The sequence below is a fragment of the Pleuronectes platessa genome, chromosome 11, assembly GCF_947347685.1.
Source record: "Pleuronectes platessa chromosome 11, fPlePla1.1, whole genome shotgun sequence".
Classification (NCBI taxonomy): domain Eukaryota; kingdom Metazoa; phylum Chordata; class Actinopteri; order Pleuronectiformes; family Pleuronectidae; genus Pleuronectes; species Pleuronectes platessa.
The window spans coordinates 16,367,599-16,390,385 of NC_070636.1; the positions used below are offsets into that span (position 1 = coordinate 16,367,599).

At 44.6% G+C, this 22,787-nt stretch overlaps 2 protein-coding genes across 2 annotated transcripts; one reads left to right on the forward strand and one right to left on the reverse strand.

Annotated features, from left to right (window-relative positions):
• Window positions 1–210: 210 nt before the first annotated feature.
• On the reverse strand, window positions 211–10,139 carry si:ch211-163l21.10 (basal body-orientation factor 1). The gene is made up of 11 exons (XM_053434949.1): window positions 10,096–10,139; window positions 9,754–10,006; window positions 8,587–8,652; window positions 5,894–6,037; window positions 5,707–5,787; window positions 5,104–5,174; window positions 2,660–2,804; window positions 1,623–2,110; window positions 1,304–1,408; window positions 484–555; window positions 211–310 (listed from the first exon to the last, which is right to left on the reverse strand). The coding sequence occupies exons 1-11, from the start codon at window positions 10,137–10,139 to the stop codon at window positions 211–213; spliced, it is 1,569 nt and encodes a 522-aa protein (XP_053290924.1).
• Window positions 10,140–15,790: 5,651 nt separating this feature from the next.
• On the forward strand, window positions 15,791–21,307 carry entpd5a (ectonucleoside triphosphate diphosphohydrolase 5a). The gene is made up of 13 exons (XM_053435176.1): window positions 15,791–16,235; window positions 16,595–16,674; window positions 16,975–17,118; window positions 17,518–17,593; window positions 18,074–18,109; window positions 18,518–18,606; window positions 18,687–18,766; window positions 18,878–18,939; window positions 19,039–19,140; window positions 19,841–19,984; window positions 20,100–20,156; window positions 20,953–21,068; window positions 21,224–21,307. Exons 1-13 carry the CDS (start codon window positions 15,791–15,793, stop codon window positions 21,305–21,307), a joined length of 1,515 nt encoding a protein of 504 aa, XP_053291151.1.
• Window positions 21,308–22,787: the final 1,480 nt, after the last annotated feature.

The following is a 22,787-nucleotide window of genomic DNA, read 5'->3' on the forward strand; positions in this document are numbered from 1 at the left end:
TTGATATGTTCCTTTTTAAACCGAGTATAACAGAATTCAAAGAGACAACTCACACCATATATATATACAGGCATGGAAATAATGGAAATTATAATGAACACAAATAAAACATTCTACAAAAAACACATGATTGACACTCTTGTGGGAAGCGCACAGAGCAAGAGGCAAACAATCCAGAGTGTGATGTGCAATGTAGAGGCCACACGGAGGTCATGTGGTGTGTATATCCGGCAGGCTGTTTGGGTTCGAGGGCAGAGCGGACTCAGGCGCCTGGGTGATGAAGGTCGCCGGCGAGAGCTCCTCTCTAATTCTGGAAGACAGTCAACGCGGCGTCTTGATAAATCACACGTAGGCACCCATGTTCTCACAGCCAATGCTTTTTCAGCTAAACATGGAATGTGGGACCAATAAATCTGTGCAGCCTTCGTAATTGCAAGGATGAGTAGGACTTTTATCATCGCGCACATTCCTTCAGTGTCTTACCCGGCAGCATCGCTCTCCACGAGGCTCTTCTTCTCAGAGGAGGCAGACAAAGCCAGATGTTGGCCGACCTTCCTATCAGAAAAATGCAGAGTTGCAGTTAAACACACAAGCTCGTAGAGATAAGCCATGTTTAGCACTCTGGTGTGTGTTTCCTGAGGCCTGCAGCATGTTTTGGAAAGGGGGTCAGTCAGGGTCAGCACCAGGCGCATGCTGACTGACGCGCCGGAGACGCCAAATGTTCGTTGTTATTCTGCTGGACCAGGTGCCAGACCACTGTTAACATGAATACATATCTCCCCTTGCCTGCCGTGATCCCATACATCCAGATCCCCTGCACACTCCTCTGAAAATCATGTTACCAGCTGCTCGGTGACCACAAGTGTTCAAAGAACAAAATAAACTGCTGGTGCACGTGAAGAGGGGCCAATAGGCTGAAAGCAAATGGACGTGACCAGATGTTTGTTTCCAAGCACACGACTCTGCGGCTGGGCCTATTTTTACTATTGTGCCCAGACTCTTTCTTCATTCTTTTTAAGCAGCTGGATGGAAAAGAAAATTGGTCGAAAAACCTAACTGATGTTTTATGGTATCCTCTCTCTGCAGAGAAAATGGCTGTTTAAAACATTAAATAGAGGGAGGAGTCACCACGAGTTCAGCCTGAACTGCTGCACTTTGTTCTTCAGAATTAATTGATGCAGAAGCAGAAGGATAATAAATTGATTTTAATGTTATTACCGAGGATGAATACACAGTGAGTGATGAACGAGCAGCCATCAAGCTTTTCTAAGTCAAACCAACAATTACTGAGGAGTTTTATTACCTTTCCCGCTGCCCATTCATTTTAGCAAAGAGAAGCCTGAGCACTTGTTCCCTCTGCTCCCAAGTGAGATCTGAGATCTCCACTTTGCTGCCTGGTTGATGAGTCCTACAAATAACAGGAAGATGAAATCAAAATTAATATTCCCCCTCTGCTAATGTACATATTTATTACATCTATAAACTGTATGAAGAGTGCTGAGGGGAGATGACCTCTGACTGTGCTGCAGGTGTCTTGCCTCCAATAAACACGAGGAATTAAAAATATCACAAAGACATACACAGAAGCACAAGTCATGGAAAGGATGGGAAGGGGGACCCACCACGTCGCGGCGGCCTCCATGTCTGAATAGACAGTGTTGGTACTGTGGGGGGTTTTACGGAAGGTGCGGATGGGTGGGAACTTTAGTTTTCCTGCTGTGGCTTCTCTGAGCCTCCAGTGATAAGCCTGGAGAGCCTCCTTCTTGTACTGCAGCCTGCTGGCCTCGATCTCCTGCTTCACCTGAGCCAGTGACTCGTGGAAGAACTTCTCCAGCTCTGTACGCTGCGCCACTATAGTGCTCGCCAGCCCCTTGATGTGCCCCAGTTCTCTCTCTCGCATGCCCAGCACCTTCTGGAGCTTCTCCAGCTCGATCTGGCCAGCCTGCTGTCTGACCAGCATCATCTCCTCCTTTTCCTCTTGCTGGAGTTCCCTGCCCTTCATGTCGTGAGCCTTCTCCAGGGACATGACCTTGGCCCTTAGTTTAGATACCTCATCTTTCTGGGCCGCCATCTGAGCTGCATTCTTCTTTACCATCAACTCGCAGGTTTTCTTGGTGAGAAGAGACAAGAGCACATAGTAAGACGGATGACACCGAGCCAACCTTGGGAAGTCCTTTCGTTTTCAGGCCAGTATAGACGTGTAGTAGCCTGTGCTGCTGACTGAACGGCCAAAGCTTCAACAAGGTGGATTTACCGCCTTGATTGACTGTCAGAGGTATCATTAGAGGTATGATTAATGTGCCCAATATTTATTTGTCTTAAAAGAGTCAGTGCCAGAAACCTGCAAAGGAGAAGCCACTGAATTTGAACCCGTCCGCCAGTGGAAACTCGCCACAACCACTGACCACTGAGAGGCTGGGTAGTGGCCGGGAGGTGGAGGGGGAAGGGTAGGAGTGGGACCACAAGCAAAATACACAAGGTCGGCAAAAGTAAACAACACAAGGGAAAAAACCACCTGAAATATATTCTGGACGGATCTGACAAGTGTTTCATAACTGAAATGAGTGAAAATGACTCTCACATGAATGGGCCCTGTCCAAGGACTGTGGGTCCCTAATAGTAGCTTCGCTGTTAGCTGTCCGATGCTTCAAATACACACCTTGTCCAGGGCCAGCGAGGCATTTTGCCTTCCCAGCGAGTCTGTCAGTTTCTGCAGGTCCTCCGCTTCCTTTATGTGATATTTCAGAGCTTCGTTGAGACGCACATTCTCCTTGAACACAGAGCGGGAGGCGTCGTCCAACTGCCTAAACAGTGTAGAGGGCAAACAATATAGCCACAGAGAAGTCTGTCCACAAATGATGACGCATCATTATGAATCTTAACATTTTACCTGACACAGTTTTGGATTTGTGTCAACGTGCAGAGAACGTCCCAAGTCTGTAAAACAGATGTATTATAACGAGAAGGGCCCCTTATACCTCCCTGTACCTCCGCCATGATTTGAATCACCAATGCACAAATTGCACACACACATAAATATAAGTCCCCTAAACATGACTGTTCTTTTTCATCAAGATCCATGAGTTATTCTCAGTGAAATCAACCAAAATGTCTCACAATGTCAAAGGAAGTTTTGTAGAAATCTCTGGAGTAGTTTTTGTGTAATCCTGCTAACTCAGGCAGACGAAAAAACAAACTAATACCTAGTGTTTGGAGCAGTGATGCCGGTAACGCGCTACTTAGTAACGCGTTACTCTAATCTGACCGCTTTTTTCAGTAACGAGTAATCTAACGCGTTACTATTTCCAAACCAGTAATCAGATTAAAGTTACTTGTCCAAGTCACCTTGCGTTACTATTTCGGTATTTGTGGTTAGCCCGCTGGGCACGTCCTGCGGCTGGGGGAGCAGTCGCCCCGTCGCCCTCCTCACCACGCCGCCGGAGGCTCGGTGTGCGGCACTCCTCGACGTTTTTTTAGGGGGGGAGGTGCTCGTCCGCGGTGCGGGGGCTTTCCTTATAGTATGCCGCGGGGCGGTGTCCGTCGGCGCTGCGGAAGGCGGGGACCGGTTGGGGGGGACCGGGTACGACGGTCGGCGACAGCGACTCTGGACGTGTGTCGGGCTCTTCTCGCGGATCACCTCAGCTACAGCGCCCGTTAGGGGAACCCTCCGTTCGCGCGGGGGGGGGCCTCCGGCGGTGTCTAATAAAGTTAGTGTTGGCCAAACCGGTTGTCATTTTTATGTTGAGGCGGCGGGGGTGTTGTCGGCAGCTGCTGAATGTAACTAATAAAGTAACTTGTAATCTAACTTAGTTACTTTTAAAATCAAGTAACTTGTAATCTAATTTAGTTACTTTTAAAATCAAGTAACTTGTAAAGTTTTTCAAAGTAACTATGGCAACACTGGTTTGGAGCTTGGAATGGAGGACCTGCTCTCTCACTGACCTGCACACGCAGAGATACAGGTCAACTACACATGGACCTACAGACTGCCCCATGAAGGTTTCCTTCTCCTTAATTTGTTTAGTTAAAGAACCGGATTAAGCAGAATCAGTAAGTAGCCGTAGTAATGATACCCATCCCAGGTAATGTCAAGACCCTCAGATCGCAACATATTGCACATTATCACTCTCAATTTAAGTCCTTACACAGATAGTTGAATTAACTGCTGTACAACCAATGTGACGAGATGGGCCAGCCTGGCTGTGGCTAGCTGGTAAGCATGCTAACTTCATTATTAATAATAATAATAATACTAATAATCATAATAGATGAGAAGGATGTATTTAAGGAGAAAGGTACGGAGACAAGAGCAGATTGTATCAGATCAGGTTATATGCATTTTTTAAAAGATGAGTTTTAAGTCGTTTTTTTAATGTCCCAGGGTAAGGGTTAGGGTGAGGGTTAGGGTTAAGGCTAACCCTGGCATTGTGATTCTCAACTGTCAGAGAGTTCCACAGGGCGGGGGGGCTGCCACACTCAATTTGTCTCCAAAAATCCGCAGTCTGGTATTGGGGAACGTGAGCAGACTCCACAGTATAGGCAGTAGGAGTAAAACAATAGTTAACATTGCATGTTGTTTTCTACTGCTCTTGACAGCTCTCGGCCAGTAAAGAAATAGTTCCGAACTTTTAAAGGTTTCTGCTGCAGCTGTTAACGCTAACGTTGGCTCTGCAGCGAGGGTCAAAACCTACAATAGCACCTTTAAAGTTAAATCAGTGACACTAAGACTAACGCGACAGGACCACACCAGTATCAATGTTGATGTTTTATGAGCTGTAAAGAAATGACTAAACACTGCAGAGGCGAAATATACATCCCATGGCCTCAAAAGTAATAAACTCTGCTCCTCCGCACACGCTGAGCAGTCTCCTCCCTTCAGGACGCTGTGGGGCGGCCTCGGATGTGATCGTTGGCTTTGGTGATGTACACTATCGGGAACATGACGAGCTGGTGCGGTCGAGAAAATAACATTAGCTCTAGTTATATATATATTTTTAAATAAATAAACAATCGTGACAGTAAATTATTTATTTTTCGAGCACATCAAAGTGCAGTTGAAAGAATAAAATTAGATTGTGACGGGAACAGTGGGAACACACTCACACAATGGCCTCATTGTGGGCCCGGTCCGCCGCCACAGCTATCGCTTCCTCGGCTTCCCTCTTCAGACGAGCCTTCGGGGAAATTCAGAAAATGCTGCTTCAATGTTCTACCTGAACATTATTTCATCATCATTTCACCACAGCAGCCATTATGGACCCACTCTCTGGTTTCTCAACCACTTAGCCTCAGGCCTGCTGCAGTATCTTCTTTTAAAAGCAAACTAAAAACAGTTTTTTTCACAAGCTTTTGATTAGTGTGTCTTTGAAGGAAGAGTTGCCCTCTATATTATTTAGTGCTGAATCAATATTATTCTCACGGTCATTTTTTAAAACTATGTATTTAGTTTTTATGACTATCCATTATTTTATGTTTATTTTATGCTTCTACACATTAGATATTTTCTTCTGTAATATATTATCATCTCATATCTTTAACCTTGTCATTTATTTGTTGTAAATCTTTGCTTTTGATCAAGGAGCACATCGAGTCTATGCTTTTCATATGAAATGTGCTATAAAATAAACTCGACTTGTTATCATATGTTATTATCTTCAATTTAAACATAAGTGGGATAATTTCAGATCTCTCTTCTCTTGAACGTACCTTTTCTTTGAAGAATCTGCACTCCATTTTGTTCAGGTTTTCCCTGTGCCCTTTGTCAGCACTATCCATGCTTTCTCTGATCTACAAGATCAAAAAAGGGACAGGGATACAGGTAGAATTTGAACACAACAACCTGACATCCTCTCTTTAATAAGCAACATTTTGTCTCGGTCAGGATTTTCCTCACATCGCTCAGCTCCCGCTCCATCTGGGCTTTCCTCGTCTGGAACTCCTTGATTCTCCTCGTTCCATCCTGGATCATGTTAAAGTCACTGGACCTCTTTCTGAACAGTTCCTTCATCTCGCTGAGTTGGAACATGTAATCTTCAGCCTGTTGAAACCAATCTTATAATTAGATACACACAATAAAAAATGTTCAAACACATTAAATGCAGACTGCAGCTATAATGGTGGCACTCAGTGCACATATATCCACCAAGGCCAAACAATCCTACACACGATTGTCTAGTTCTCAGAATAGAAATATAAGAGAAAGAAGGAGTTGTCTGAAAAAGATTTATTAGTCAGTGGACACGAAAACCAATGTAACATATATGTTACTCTTAAGTATGTGTTTCCACTCTAAAGAAATAAACTTAACACAGTTTTATATAGCAACACAATATAGGTCAACTAGAAAGGCTACAATTAACAATAATAAACAACAGTATTGGAACAATTTCAAGAAATGCTCAGCAGTTGGAGACGCACAGAGTTGAACATAGTTATAAATATCAGCCAACTAAACTTGATGTATTAATGTGGATTAATCCCTGAAAAATCACCAAAAATGTTGAAAAATGCATCCACACCAAACTTGAATGCCTTCTTGCCTAATATACTTAAACAAATTCGTGCCCTGAGATGTGAATATGCTGAATCTGTAGGCAGGGGACATGATTTTGCCTTTTGGTTTCCGTTAGTAGTTTGATTAACCACATTTGAGCAGGCTCCGGTTGCCCACAGGGAAACTTTCCATGTGGACTAAACATGGACCAAAATGCATCAGTTATTAAATCGATCTGCATCCAAATGCATATAGATGTTAAAAGAGGTTAGCTAAAATTTTGTCTGAACCTAAAATGCCTAAAAAAATGGATGCTGTTTCTGTTTTGTGTGGAGAAACGTTTGCCTTGTGTGATAAAAGAAACTGGTCAACTGTGAACCGTGTACGGTGACCGGAAGAGGGAGTCTTGGCTCAGATATCCGCTGTCTACACCAGAAGACCCCAAAATATTGGTGAATGCCCCCAGAGGCTAATTCATCGTCAGACGTTAGCAGATGGGCTCCATGTTTGCTTCATCCCAGACCCAGGGCCCATCCTGCAACCCAAGTCAGGTGGAAATTGGTTAAGTAGTGTTTGTGTAAACCTGCTCAGAAACAAAGCAACAAAACAGGGTCAAAACGCAACCCTCTGTAGGAGAAACAAACAAACATCCAAAGATTTCTTTAGATCTGGAGCTGCTGCCTAATTTCTCATAAATTTAGTTTGTATCAGTTACAGGGAAAAAGACTTCAGGCAAAAAGTTCACACCGGCTGTAGTCTTTTTTTAGAACCAGTGTAACTGAAGTTCGGTGAGACTTAATGCCTCAAGATTCTGCTGTGGAGGAGCCAGCCTGAGCACCAATGTGACAAAGTGACCAAAGTCATGAGAGACTTAGCAAAACACGAACCCACAGACACGAACATGACTACTAAATGAGAGGTTATCAACCATCTGATTATAGCCGTAGGCCTAATCGTTATTCCTCAGATTCGGTCCTCGTCATTGATGCAACAGGCTGCAGTATTTGCTGCTTTGCATCATATACTCTGGGATCTGTCAAATCGTGACCTTAAAAAAACTTCCACCATTGAAGAGCGACGACATCCTCCTTGTCCTCTTGCTACGAGGTAACTGCAGTTGCAAAAGTCTTAATGGCATAATAATTATTCGGGTGACTGAATATCCTCAGAGCGTCATCGTGTCTCTCCTTGGACGGAAGCCTCCACGTTCCCCCGACTTCCTCTGATGGAGGGATTTCCATTAGCTAAAGACCACTTTCAGGAGGAGCCCTTTTATCACCTCTCAATGAGAGCAGGGCCGCGAACAGCTCGTCATGTCTTGAATTCAAGTCTCTGAAGTCGACCACAGGACACAGTGTGTTCTCCCCCTCATGAGGACACATGTCTCAGTTCCATACATGTCTAAAATAGGGATGTTTTAAGTCAGTCCAGCCCAGGCCTCTTATTTCTTCATCAGATGCTGTTGGACTCCTATTTTACCAGCATGAAGTAAGAGCTGCAGGATTGAAAACAGCTGCGAGCAAAGTGAAGTGTTTTTTTTGGTACCTGCTTTGCCGAGTAAAGCCACTGGAATTGTGTCATGTCAGTGTGATAGCTTGTTCTGGTGGCCAGCAAAGATAAAAAGAGTCAAAATAAGTGTCTCCGGAGAGGATTGTGTAACTTCAAGTGGTGTATCAGAGTCGGGATGTGTGCGACATATGAGGTAGTTATGGTTGACACATCGAGACCAGCAGGGTGACTGCCTTTCAACCAAGTACTTTTCAATTATACTGTTTTTTTGTGGCCTCTGACATGGATCAAAATAACGTACGACCATGTAGCAGGGCATGTGAGGCCTTGTTTTTTCTGCTTTACGGTCACTCTGTTTGGTTGTTGTTTTCTTACATAATAAAATGTGAACATAATTACACACAGGACAGCTGTTAAAACACAGCGCAGCACTTTTTTCACGTGCTGCAGGTTTTAAATCACGGCAATGCTGTGATCTATGAATAATCACCATGAATGCGCTGTATGGGGCATATTTTTTGGGATCAACATGAAAGCTCGGGGTGCGTTTCTTCTCTTGTGGCCGTGTTTTAAAATGAACTCACCAGTTTGTTTTGCTCCTCACGTGCATGAGCCTCTTGACTCTTCAGGCTTTTCTGCAGCAAAGTGATCTGCAGAGACAAAAGAGAATAAAACACATTATGAACGTCTGAGCCCATCACCCACTGTCCATTTACACCTTTACTAACTGACTAATTGATGTGCATTTATGTTGGGTCGGCATAATCAGAAAAATGTGTTTCTTATTAGGAAAATTCATGTAAACAAGTTGGAACAACAAATCTGAAAGCCTGCAAAAATGTTGGTGCAACACTTGTGGGTGTCATCACTTATATGTCAATTTAAATCATTTTAATATCAGCTCATTTTCACATTCCTAAAGGAAAGTCCTCCCCAAACTTTAATTGTTTCAATTCAACAATTTGTATTTGTTTTTGGAAACATTAAAACTGACTAAAAAACAAAACAGTGATCGATGCTATTTTACCTTGAAGTTTTCTTTTCTTTGGACCTGGATTAAAGTTACTGACCTGTTTTTGTTTATCTAATTTGGATATTGAATTAATATAATGTTTTTTATTCAACTTGCTTAGTTTTATGTTATTTGACAGATCATTATGTTGATTGTGAAATTAGTATTCACCAATGTATAGTATGTGGCAGGGCAAGTGTCAATCAGAAGCTCCCCCTTGGAAGTGCATGACAAGGTCAGTGGCATACGATTCTGACAAGATTAATGTTAAGGATTTAAATCTGTCACAAATTAAACAATGCTCCTTATTGTTATCAAATTATGTTTGTGATGTATTCAAGCAACAAAATATGCATTGAGTTGTTGAAAATATATTTTCCCACTTTAATAAATCTGATTGATAATGTGGGACCACTTGCTCTGGTTAATCTGAGACAGTCATTGAAGTTCTCCAAATGGGTAAAAATATGCATTAAGGCATTTTGCCACTTTAAAACAAAGTGATTTATGATTTTTAAAGTGTCCCAAATTAAAAAGTGACCAGTCCCAGATCATCAAATTCAGGCAGAATTTTCTTGAACACTGTGCCATGTCTCCTATGAGTATGATAGGATGATCTTGTGTAGTTAGAAACCATCTTAAAGATTATAGAAAGGTACTAATGTGTTGATCCAATGTATAAAACAGATATTGGAATATGTCAGAGAAGTCAAAATTGACTTTGTATGTATTGTCCTACCTTCTTCTCTTTGGCAGCATCCTGTCTCTGCATACAGACACTGATATCGATGCTGTCCTTCTCCAGGCGGTACAGCTGGTTGGTGAGCTCCTGGTTGGCGCGTGCCAGTTTGCCGCAGGCCTCTTGATACTGCACGAGCGACTGATCTGTGACCCTTAACCTCAACTCCCACAGGGCGGCGTTGGCTTTAGCTTTCTCCACCTCAGTCTCCCTGTCTGCCTTCGCCTCCTGTTTCCCGTCTTTCTTCCCTTTGCTGGGACCAAAATAAAAAATGCAACGTCAGTTTAGTTTCTGTCTTTTACATCGGTGCAGCATTATAAATGTATAAATGTATTTACTCACCCTGCTTTCGCCTTTTTTAGTTTGGAAACTTTCTTCTTCGGCATCTCTGCTCCTTTTACCGGCTAAATTATTAGGGATTTTTTAAAGGTTTGGCCGACGGTAAGAACAGTGAGCTCCTGTATCCTGCTCCCAGTGTTTGTGTAGTGCTGTTGCTATGGAGACGACGGAGCCGATGACAAGGTCACATTTCACTGCCACAGGACCTTTGGTAACCTGTTATATAATTCATACGACTTTGTATACAACTAAGTATGTTTGTCAAGTGTCTGTCTGTTACTGTTATTGTCAATATTATTAATTACATATAATAATATAAATAATACAACAGTAATAATATTAATAATAGGATAAATTACTATGAAAATGTATGGAAATAGGTTTCTGTGGTTGAATACAATTTATGGCAGATAATTGATATTTAATTATTTTATTACTGCTGATAAACTGGATGTATAGGACTAGGGTGGAGGCAGGGCCGTCACGACCTGGTAGACAAACCAGGCAATTGCCTCAAGCCCCAAATTTAGAGGGGCCCCCTGAGAACCGCTAATTACATTAGACTATAGCAAGAACTAGTTTGATGAAGGGCCCCCATGGTTCTGTTTGCCTGGGCCCCCCAAAGTCCCTTGAAAGGCTCCTGAGGACATGAGACCAAGGACAGATGTGAAGACATCCAGACATCAGAAAGTTCACACATCTTCCGCCGCAAACTAAAAACACCTCTTCCGACTATACCTTGAACAAAATTTTGAAACTAACAATTTAGTAGCACTTAAATGGCACTTGCTTATGGCACTCTGTAGTTTTGCTTTTTTTTTTGAAGAATTTGTACTTTCTTGACTCTTCTGGGTTTTCACCCTCATGGTTGAATGCACTTATTGTAAGACACTTTGGATAAAGGCGTCAGCTAAATGAAAAATGCAAATGTAAGATGGCCACAGTTATCCCTAGCATATACAGGAAAATTTACAATGTCTGGGCAAAATTATCATTATTATGTCAAAACTTTGTTTTTTCATCCAATCCGATGCCAGTCGCAATTTTATGTCCATTTAAAATAGTAGTATACAAACAATTGTTTTGAATCCTCAGTCAGCTGGAGTCACTGTACTGAGCATGTCATTCTGACAATGTATTCACCCTGGAGGCAGCTGAGGGTGGTCTGCACCACAGAGTTATTACCAGATTAGACAACATTTTAAATAGTAACAGACAAACATGACTTCACATGCGCAGCCACACCAACACCCCCTTTCCCACTCTATATGTTATACTGTAGTTATGCAACCCTAACAACCAGCGTATCAGGCTCGGCCTGTGTGAGCAAAGAATCTTTGCTGATCTCATTTTTTTTTTTTTACACAAGCCTACGATATTTAAATGCTTCAACCCCAGGCCATTTCTGGATTTGAAATCGTGTGGGTGAAATAAAACTTGCCCAGAGACACAGGAGGGCTTACGCGCAATTGGCAACCTAGAGCTTGTTAGAGGTTTGGGTTTTGTGAAACACAGGGTCCGAGATTGAGAGAGGACAGGGCGCATTCTGTATATAAATTATAAGAAGGCGCGAGTTGCGGTCCGAGTAAAAATCCACAAAACATCCAAATTTTTGGCGTCAATTACTGGCATATGAAACACGGACAAGCAGAAAATCCTAACATTTGAAAAACCCCTGCGAACCAAAAATGTTTACAACTATAATTTAGAAAAACATGGCACTGAAAACCTGCCACCAGCAGAACGCAAGTGTTTTAATAGACACCCTTTTTGTCAAGATTCCAGTTTCAAGAAATGTATTATCAACGTGCAAGAACAACAGAATTATCAACGTATATGAAGAAATAAAGTAAATAATGTAACTATATAATAATAAATAAATAAGAGCTAAAGAAGTATAGAGATCTTCAATAAAATATAAGTCAACACAAGTCAAGGTCTCGAGGGTGCACACCGTAGCAATTGTTGTTATTATTAGCATTTATTCATCACCTCCTGCTGTTTTTAAGGAGTGGTTAAAGTTTTGTGTTTTAATCAATCCACCACTGCAGCAGATCATCACATACAGACCTGTTCTGCTCGACAACCCCTGTACTGACACAGATTGGCTGTATTTGTCTCTTGTCTTGTAATTACAGCCTTCTCATGCCGAGCTCTATCAAACAGGATCTGTTTGCACATGATCTCCTCCCACATGATGACATGAGATATGTTTGGCCCCCGTCAGCAGCATTGTCCCATGTTGTCCTGAAAAGAACTGCGTGTTAGTCGCTGCCATCCCCACATTTATTTTTTCGCTGTAGTTATGGGAAAACCACTAAGATCAACGCAGATGCAGTTGGCTTACATTTTTCGAAAGAGCCCGTCCAACAGAAACAATGTAAAGTAAGCACAGGTCATAATTTAGGCCCGAAGCTGCAGAATTCTTCCCGGCATCTTGTTCAGCTCTCCGCAGGGGAGCAGAGTTGGATCGGCGTCGATTATTTGATTATTCCGCAAACAGAAAAGTGGCTATTGGAAAAGTGCTGGGTGTGGCTTCTGTAGGCCGAAGCGTATAGGGGCGCTCTCTGCGCTGGCATCATGAACAGAGTTTGAAGACTAAATTTAAAGGTAATTACTATGACAGTGAGAAGAGAAAACTGAAATAACCCCGCGCCTTTCAAAGCTGTCATTATCATTGGAATTGTAATGACAAGGTTTGGGTCTCTTCAATGGCCTTTTTGGGGCAGGACACCCACAAACATGGCATTCCTGAGGGCAACATTGCAGCATATTAATGATATATTGCACGGTGTAGATTACAAAGCTGGGGTCCCTTTTCATGCTTTACGGTTTCAGTTAACTTGAAACAAAACACCAAACCATGTATTGCGTCTACTTCTTGTTTCAGACATCGTGTTTGTAATGTGCTGTGTCATGTTTTAGAGGGACAGCTTACATATGATGTAAAAAAAGCAGCAGCACACATTTTAATGTCCCCCCAACACGATTTGGCAACATTTAGTTTTTTCAGAGGTTTATCGTTGTTATATGTATTTGCATCAGCTTGTTCCTGGAGATCCTATTGCATCATATTTAAATGAAACAATTAAGGAGGTGTAGGTTTCGGTCCAAAACATGACTCATGCACCAAATGCCCTGAGGTGCAGCTGCCCAAACACTCAATATGGATAATCCATATTAATTACTGCATTAACCACAGGGGGTGTCTGAACATTAAAGGGGACATATTATGGAAGTTCCACTTTCGTAGTGCTTCTACACGTTAATTTGGGTATCTGGCATGTCTACCGTCCCGAAAACTCTGGAAAAAAACAACTCCTGCGATTTGTTGTGGTCCCTCTATATCAGAAACGATACGCTAGAGTGCGTCGAATGGGATTACGACCGAAATAAACGTCATAGTCACACCATGCCCATGTCTCGCTACATGGCCTTGGACGAGCACGCTAACGCTAGACGGGCTCCACCGGCCCCGTTAGCTTGCGAGCTAACGCTAGCTAGCCAGGGAGCTAACGCTAGCCAGGGAGCGACGCTAGCCAGGGAGCTCGCGCGCCCGGCTCCCCGGCTAGCTAGCGTTAGCTCGCTGCTGCTACCCGTCAGACATTTAAGTGGCCGGATTAAACAAGGGACCCCCAACCACGTTGACTCACAGTGTGGAAGGATGCTGCTGCGCCAGCTCAGGCTCCCACTGCTCCCACTACTCCCACTGCTCCCACTGCGGGCCTGCGCTGGGGAGCTGGGGCTCTCGCAGCCACGCTTACCGGGAGTGAGGGGGGCGGGGCACTATTTCAAAATTGACCACACTCTGGACTGGACAATTGCTAAGAGGGTTTTTTTTTTCCCAGAATTCTATGTTAGTCATGGTATCACACTGTAAACATGCAACCCATAGATGTCAACGGCCTGTAGTCACTGAGAGGTCCTGGCCTTGTACGCTTTGATAGGGGCGAGCGACCATTCTCGGGAGCCACAGGATTGGAAAAAAATGGCCACAGTATTTAGAAAAAGGAAGGAGGAAAGAAAGTCCAATATTTTTAGTCCAAATTACAGTGTTGGAACAGTACTTTGCACTGTCGAGTGTCCTGGGAGTGGAGTGGCATGATGGGTGAATGCCGGTGCCAAGCCCCTCCCTCCCCACATTGTCCTCTCTGTGGACTTCCTGCACTCTGCCGTGCCCATGGGCAGGACCTCTGCCCTCCCCTTACCCTCTCCGGCCGGGCTGACTGACTGACAGCTCGGTTTGTGCCTCGAGTCGCTCTCTGCCCGAGGTCAAGCAGTCTGGTGTAAGCACATGGTAGAGTCAGGGCTGGGGCAGGGTCAGCTCTTCACCGATGCTTCAGGCTACCAGGGCCTACTGCTTCAGATCTCCGTCATCTTGCTGTTGATATACAAATATCACAGCCTAGTATAAAAATCTCAGCTCATGCAGGGTCTCTGAGGATGTACCCCTGCCGCTGATGCCCCTGCGTCCTGTATCAGTCACAGCAAATAACTCTGGACTTAACAGGAGCATCAGCTGATACACTACAGTATGAGGTTATGATGCTGTGCCACCCACCCACCAGAGAAACATGCTTTTCATGCATTCTCTCGTGAAACGTGCCTCGCTTGCCCAACTATTTTTCCCTTGGAAAGCCTGTGGTTAACACAGGGATGAGTGGGAGTGAGATGATTGCTAACATTCTTCTCTTTTATGCCAGCTGGAGTGCAGGTCACATTTGCATTTTTTTACGGTTGCTGAAACTGCTGCAGTGCATTTAATGTGGTGATTATTGCAGGATCGTGGAGCGGAGGTTGAGGGGAACTCTTTTTTATATATAGATATATACATGCATGATTCATTCAAGTGACCGAGCATGATTCAGTCGAGGTGGTGCACCGTGAAGCAATCCAAGCAATGGAGAATGAGTCACGTTTTTTCAGACATAACTAAGGATTTTATTTTGAAATGTCCTTTGATTGAGAGCCCCAAAATATTTGAATAGCATAATTGACATGGTAAACGTTACTAGTGAAGTAAATATTTATGTTTCTGATTTTGAAACCTGCAATAATAATCAATTTCAAAGCTGAAACGACTCAATTCTTAATTTAAACAGGGGCCGGATTTGAGTCCTTTGAGTCAGAGAGCTGGAGTCAAGTCAGTACAAGTTTGAAAAAACTCCCATAAATGGTATTTTAGGACCATTTCTTTCAAACTTCCTCACCGTCAACCATTCATTTGTACTCCTCCATAAACCCCCTTCTCCTGTCCTGCAGGGATTTCTTGGCTCCAGAGCAAAACATTGAACATTGAGGAGGGTAAAATCCCAAAAATAATCCTCCTCTTCCTCCTCCTCCTCCTCCTCCTCCTCCTCCTCTGGTGCTGGTGGGCAGGTAGTGCTGCTCCGGCTCAGCTCCCAGGAGGGGGCTCGGCTGATGGAGCTGGGATGGACCCGCACAGGATTGGTGGATGGCTGCTCCCGGTGTGGCCCCTCGCCAGGCCCTTATGTCTTTATATAGTGTAAACAGTTGACCGGACAGTCTTGTGAGTGCATCGCATCCACTCTGCCTCTCTCCATCTCCTCTGCTCCCTCTCTCTCTCTCTGTCTGTGTGCAGGGCCTCTCACCCCAGCATCCACCCAGGCTTCTTCTCCTCCTCCTCTGCTTCTTCTTCTTATCCTCTCTTCGGCTGAGACAAAAAAAGGAAAAGACGATGTCCACTCCGAGATTGCTCCTCGCTGTATGCACGTGGCTCCTGGCCGGGATCCTCGCGGCGGAGGCGACCTACTACCGGCACCACCGCTACTCCCCGCACTTCTACCGCTACCGGGAGCACTCCGCCAACACGGAGAACCTCCTGCCCGAGGCGGCCGACCCGGCGCCCGCGGCCGCGCAGCCGGGCGTGCCCACTTACCCGCACATCCCCGAGGTCTTCCACCCGGCGCCCGAGGTCATCCCGCCGATGCCTGAGGCTCTCCACCCGGTGCCCGAGGTCGTGCACCCGGCGCCCGAGCCCTACCACCGACCCGAGGTGTACCAGTCGGTGATCGAAGCCTCCTCCCCCGTGAACCTGAGCCGGGTGTTCTACGGGGTCATGTTCGACGCCGGGAGCACAGGCACCAGGATCCACATCTACAAGTTCATCCAGAAGGACCCAGGTGAGTGCACCTCTCTCTCTCTCTCTCCCTCTCCCTCTCCCTGAATGAGTGAATGCCTCTCTCCCTCCCTCTGCACATGCACATGCTGCTGGCTCCCACTCCGTCTAGGTCAATTCCTGTGTGGTGTAGGGACATTGGCAAAGTGCTCAGGGTGATACAGCTTCTGAAAAGACCTTTCATTTGCCTGTGTTTGACTCTGACTGTGTAGGAAGCAAACCTCTGAAACTCAACCAGGATGTAGGTGAAGTGCAACAGTCTAAATACCAGGAAGAAAATCTATGCAATTACATGAATTACAGATCCCTGGTCCTTACACTGTGACCCCTCTGGTTTATGATCCATCTCTCTTTTGTTTTTAGTGGAGCTGCCAGTTCTTGACAATGAACTGTACAACGCTGTGAAGCCTGGACTCTCTGCCTATAAGGACAACCCTGAGGAGGTATGTACCTGTGTTTGCACCAGCACTTAATAGTAATTATCATATTAGGGAGTTGTTCGCCATCTGCAAACCACTAAACCACTGAGGTTTTTTTTATCTTGGGGTTGGGCTCCTATAAAGTAAACATGGTGTAATTAGAAAATTACACCCCTGGTGATACTGCCACTACTGCCCACTCCTGTCTGCTGTATTGACTTAATCACCAAATGTTAAATGTCTTAGTTTAGTTATGAAATATTTAGTTTGCCTGTGAGATTTTATGTCTTGCTGCCTGTAACTGATTGCCATCTTTTTCTTCAGGGTGGCAACACCGTCCGTCAGCTGCTGAAGATCGCCAAGAAGACGGTGCCGGAGGACGAGTGGAGGAGGACCCCGGTGGTGCTGAAGGCCACGGCGGGTCTTCGCCTGCTGCCTGAGGAAAAGGCCAAAGCTCTTCTGAAGGAGGTGAGGCGCATTTTAGGTTTTTTTCCTCCTCTGCCCTCAGACAGTTTGGCACAGACACCACCCGTCCCGCCAGGGAGCGGGGATGAGAAACCACTAAGTGCTTACAAGTGTCACTGCAAAAAAAGGCAGCACGTCTTTGCCCATTTGGTGGCTATCATGTTGCAAAAAAACATCTGTTATGGGGTTGTGTGGAGTAACCATATTTGTCATTTAAAGTATTAAATCCAGGCTACTGTTCCAGCCGAGCTTGTGGCTGAGTTATCTGTCAATCTAAAAGACATCTTGTCTTCCACAGTCTGGAGAGTCTGTATCCCAACAATGGGGCTGTATTTGACTATGTGGTTAGGTGTAGTTGTTTTTTAGTAGATCATTCTAAAAGAGAGGATATGCATTCCACAGGTACAAGAGGTGTTCGAAGAGTCTCCCTTCTTCGTGCCAGGCAACAGTGTTTCCATCATGAACGGAACAAACGAAGGTGGGTTTTCTTTAAATGCTCCCTCGGCAATTTGCACTCCACATAAAACATTTGTATTTTCTTTGACACAGGTGATATTGTCTGATCAGGTGCTTTAAGAACAAGTATCAAACAGTTCTCTGCTCTCCTAATTCATTTGACCACCTCCCTAAATATGCCAGCGTGAGTCCCACACCCAATAATTTAGCGTGATCCTCCACATCACTCATTAAGACACTTGTGTTACGTTTCATCATCACACACTATGTGCCGTTCATTATCCTCACTTTACGAGTGCAATAACTTGACATCTGAGACAATTGTAATTATCTGGGTTGGTCCCTGAGCCCACACGCTGATGGACAGACGCTGTTACTTTTAACGTCGGGCCTATTGAAGGAGAATATGACTATAACTCATCCCCTGTTTATTTTGTGGGAGCCTTGATCCCTTCTCCGGTCTGTACTAATGCACACTCTTCCCCCCATTGTGCCCTTTCAGGAATCCTCGCCTGGGTCACGGTGAACTTCCTCACAGGTAAGACATTGCTTGTGTTTCGCTATGGCAGTGTTAGTGGTTAGGAGGCTCATGCCTGAGGCTGCAGTGTACACAGAGGTCCGGCAGTGAAAGACTCTTGTCTCCTGTCTGAGGTTTATGAGTTTGAGTCACTGGCCCCACTCAGGTCACAAACACACATTTTTTTTTTTTCATCGGTTCCATCAAGTCTATTTTACACGACAAACCAATGAGGTGTTTTCCCTCTTGGTGGGCACTGACGATATGTGAGCGTGCATCATCCTGGCCCCGGTGGTTGTCAACAAAGGAACAAATACTAAAATTAGAGATAAAGAGACAAGACCGCACTGTTTCTCCTGTTAGTTGTGCTGATGAGGAAGTTTCCTTCTTCCAGAGTGCTGAGTTTGACTTTGTGCTTATTTCCTACAGGACACTTGTACTCCAACACAAGGAGGACAGTGGGGATCCTGGACTTGGGTGGAGGATCGACACAAATCACATTCCTTCCCAAGTCAAGGGTGAATAGCCTATTTCGTGCCTCCCTTTCAAAACATTCAAACCAATAAACATGACTAAGCATATTTTGTCTATCCAACAGAAAACGGTCCAGTCTGCACCAACCAGTTACATTGCCAGATTCAACCTGTTCAACAACACGTATCAAGTCTACACACACAGGTCAATAACCCTCAGAAGACGCTATATTCTCATAGGTTTGGTATTGCTCATGAAACTTAATTTATTAGCATTCGGTCCTAAACTTACAATAATTGTGTGTCACCATCACAGTTACCTTGGGAATGGCCTGTATGCGGCTCGACTAGCGACTCTTGGAGCACTAGGAGCTGACGGTAGGGTTTCTAGAACCTTTCATTGCCTCTCTGTTTGCCCCATTTTAATGAATTTAGTCGGTGGAAGATGACGAAGGGTTTCTTTTTTTGTGTTCCCAGGTCTAGACTGGAGAGTCTTCACCAGTTCCTGCCTCCCGAAAAAGTTCAGAGAAGATGTGCATTTTGGAGGAGACACCTACAAAGTGAGCGGGATTCCAGACGGTAAGATAAAAGCCCTCTGAGGTTTTAGTTGCCTTCCCAGAGCCTCGGTTCCAGCGATCCGTGCATTCCTTTCTCGACTGTGGAACAGAATAGAGAACAGTACAATGCATTCTCACACGAGAACAGTTTCCCGCTGAAGCCTCTGTAACCTTGGCGCCAAAAGCATGTTATGTCATTCTCTCTCTCTCTCTCTGTCTCCATCTTCTTCCCTCTTGAACAATTATATTGCGCTGAACCTTGTATTTAAACAAGAGAAAACTGTCAGTTGAGTTCACAAATAAGGCAGTCACTCCCATACCACAGTCAAGTGGCCCAAAGATGCTGGGCTTGTCCCTGAGTTGTTATTTTTTTTGTGTAACGAGCGGCTTGATCTGGACCGCTCACAATTATGTGGTAAAAATAGTCAGCTCAACAGGGACTTGCTAACTGTCGCTCTTGTCAGCACATGGTTTTGCCGGCACATCAGTGCCAACCATACCCGTGGGGCTGTGGGAAACTCGTCCTTCTGGGGCTTCCCTGGTAAATTATCTGGTGAACCCACGGCTACAACCCGTGGCTGACCTCAAACTAAGGCTCCGGCCTCTCCCAGTTGCATTCCATCCATTGCTGCTTCAGGGCACCTTAAACTGACTGTCTCCTCCACGTTTCATTTAGTCAACTTATAGTAAAGTAAAACTACATCTTCTATCTTGTCTTTCAGGCTACGCAGGATACAAGCTGTGCTACTATGAGGTGATGAAAGTCATCAAGGGAATAGTGCACCAGCCATTTGAGGTGAAGGGCAGCAGCGTCTTCTACGCTTTCTCCTACTACTTCGACAGAGCTGTGGATTCTGGCCTCATTGGTGAGTGGGCACAGACCAAGGCGTCACCTGCCAGCGCCACCATCTGTCATGCTAATTATCATGCTTTGCACAAAATCAGTACTCAAATTGCATGTTTGTTTTCCTTTCTGCAAAGATGGCAGTCGAGGCGGTTCGCTTGAAGTGAGGGATTTTAAGAAGAGAGCCAAGGAAGGTAAGAGTTGCTTGTTATGTTCTCCAGGGTTGAATCGACTTGTGTATGAAACCGACAATCTGAGAAGTTAAATATATCCGTCAGTCACCCAACCACCCAAACAGACTATGCCCTAAACAGCTTGTTTGCGCCCAAAACATTTGGTACAATGGCGCCAAATTGGCACAGCTTATCCTGCCAAAACAGAATTTATTACAATAGTAAAATGGAACCGATTATTTGCTCAAATGTGTTATGGAGATGGATTAAAAGACAGAGGTACTTTATTACAGGGTAAATACATGTTAACATGACTATAAACATTTTTAGCATGTCTAACAGATACAGGGCATGCTGATCAGGCTCAGGTTTGTGACGGTAGTGTCCGTGTAGAGCAGAGTACAGAGCGAGTCGATGTGTTATTTATGGCTGTTTGTGTTGCGAGAACCCTGTCACATGGTCTGGAGGAGCGAGGCTGGCTGAGGCTGGCAGCCGAGCTGACGATGTCTGTCTGGCCCGGGCAGGAGGGCACCTGACAGCCACACACCACCTGCGGCCTGACACATACGCTGTGTACCCGCCTGTTTAAGACCCCCGCCCACCCGCAGCCTTGTGCTGACCCTCAGCCACTCTCCTCGCACCTCCCTGTTTATGCAGCCAAAACAAAAACAGAAAGGTTTTCTAATCACGTAGCACAGGGGTTAGAAATACGCGTGACTGTCATTATATGATGCCACAAATGCTCCTTTTTTGGTCAAATGTATGTGAAACCTGTGTTATTGTCATGTCTGAAAGCTGTGGCTTCTTGTGTTTGCAGTGTGCAACAAAATGACCAAATACCGTGCGATCAGCCCCTTCCTCTGCATGGATATGACATATATCACTTGTCTGCTAAAGGAGGGATTTGGCTTCAAGGACAACACTGTGCTGCAGGTGAGGAAAACAATTCTGGGTCGTTGGGGACAGTGGATGTGGGCGTCGTAAAGACATTTATTGACAAGCGAACCATATTCTGTTAGGGTTTCACAAGACTTCAACATGTTGCTCTGTGATTCTGACCGAGAATCTCCTCTTCCTCTTTTCAACAGCTCGCCAAGAAGGTCAACAACGTAGAGACGAGCTGGGCCCTGGGCGCAACTTTCGACTACTTCAGGAACCTCAACATCCACTAAGGACAGCTCGCTGTCGCTGCAGCCGGCACTGAGAAGGACAGTCCGTCACTGTGGGGCGTCCCTTCCTCTTACCCAACCTCAATTAACCCCCCCCCCCACAGACCCACCCAAGTCCCGCCACGCCTCCTCACCCACCTCCTCGATTCTTCAAACCTCAGCATCCCAGCGAACGTCCCGAGAACTGTTGAGAGAAATCACTATATTTTTATAAGGCCAGCTGTTTCTACTGTATGTTGAGCTCACAACTGGTGGGCGGAATTTATTTTTGTAAAACGTTTACATGTTTGATTCCCAATGGGTGTCTGATCTGAAATGTCTTTCTCAACTACCTGTAAAATGCGCACAGGGTATTCTAGAAGCCACACCTGCAGTCATGGTGTCTAGGTGCTGACTGTGGCCTTGGAGTGAACTGTACAGAACAGTGCAAAATACCTTTAGGAGACTAGTTCCTACAAGTGCAACCAAAGTTATGCCTGTAAGTCAATCTGATTTTATAGTAGCAGTAAATGATCTGACTGGCCCCGGGCCTTTGACAAGTTGTGCATCATTGGATTTTGAGCTTCTTCTCTTCGAAGACGTGCTCAGATGCTTTGGTGTCGACTGAATAGTTGTATGTGTTCCTCCTGACTGAGGGGGGGGGGCGGAGAGAGCGCTGCAGGGGAGATGCCTCTCACAGACTCTGTTGTTACAGCTTTTTACAAGTATGAGGTTAATGCCTCTATTTCAGCCATTATTGTTTGTTTTGTCTAGCGGGGCGAGAGGCCTCATCAAGCACGGCTAAATTGCAGGGGCCCCAGGACTGAACTGTATTTTAAACGCGTGGAGGGTAAAAACCTTTCATCAACGACGTAATTTACAGTTATTGAATACGACAAAAAAGGTAAACAGAAATTATGTAAAAAAGCAAAAATAACGTTTGAAACCCATGACTCCTTCACCAGTCATACTGTATATATTCGTGTGAACTGTATAAATATTTAATTAACTGAAGTCTATCTAATGTATTTTAATTATCCTCATCAAACTATTAACTCTTGGACTTTCTGTGTAACTGCTCTCTAAGCCAAATGCCTTCGCTGTCTCTTCAGTACTCAACGCGTTCAATAACTGCTGTTGTATATATACGTATGTAAACTTTAATATTAGTGAAATACTCTGACAAGAACTGGTTTTACTTAGCAACAAAAAACGTTTATGCTGCACAGTTGCTCAGAGATGCCTTGATGACCATCAGTATGAATAACCTGATGACTGATATGTAAATTGGTGTTTTTACGAAGTCCAGTGGAATACGTTTATAATATTCATGTACGTTTTAATAAAAACATACAAAATGTGATTTGTGTATCGATATGCTCTTATTTTATCCTCTTTAAACCTAACAAATGATATATTTATATATTATATACATGATTGTGAAGTCCAATTTCCTCCCCCCAAGAAATAACGTGCTACACTTCTTGGGTAGTTCAGAACTTGG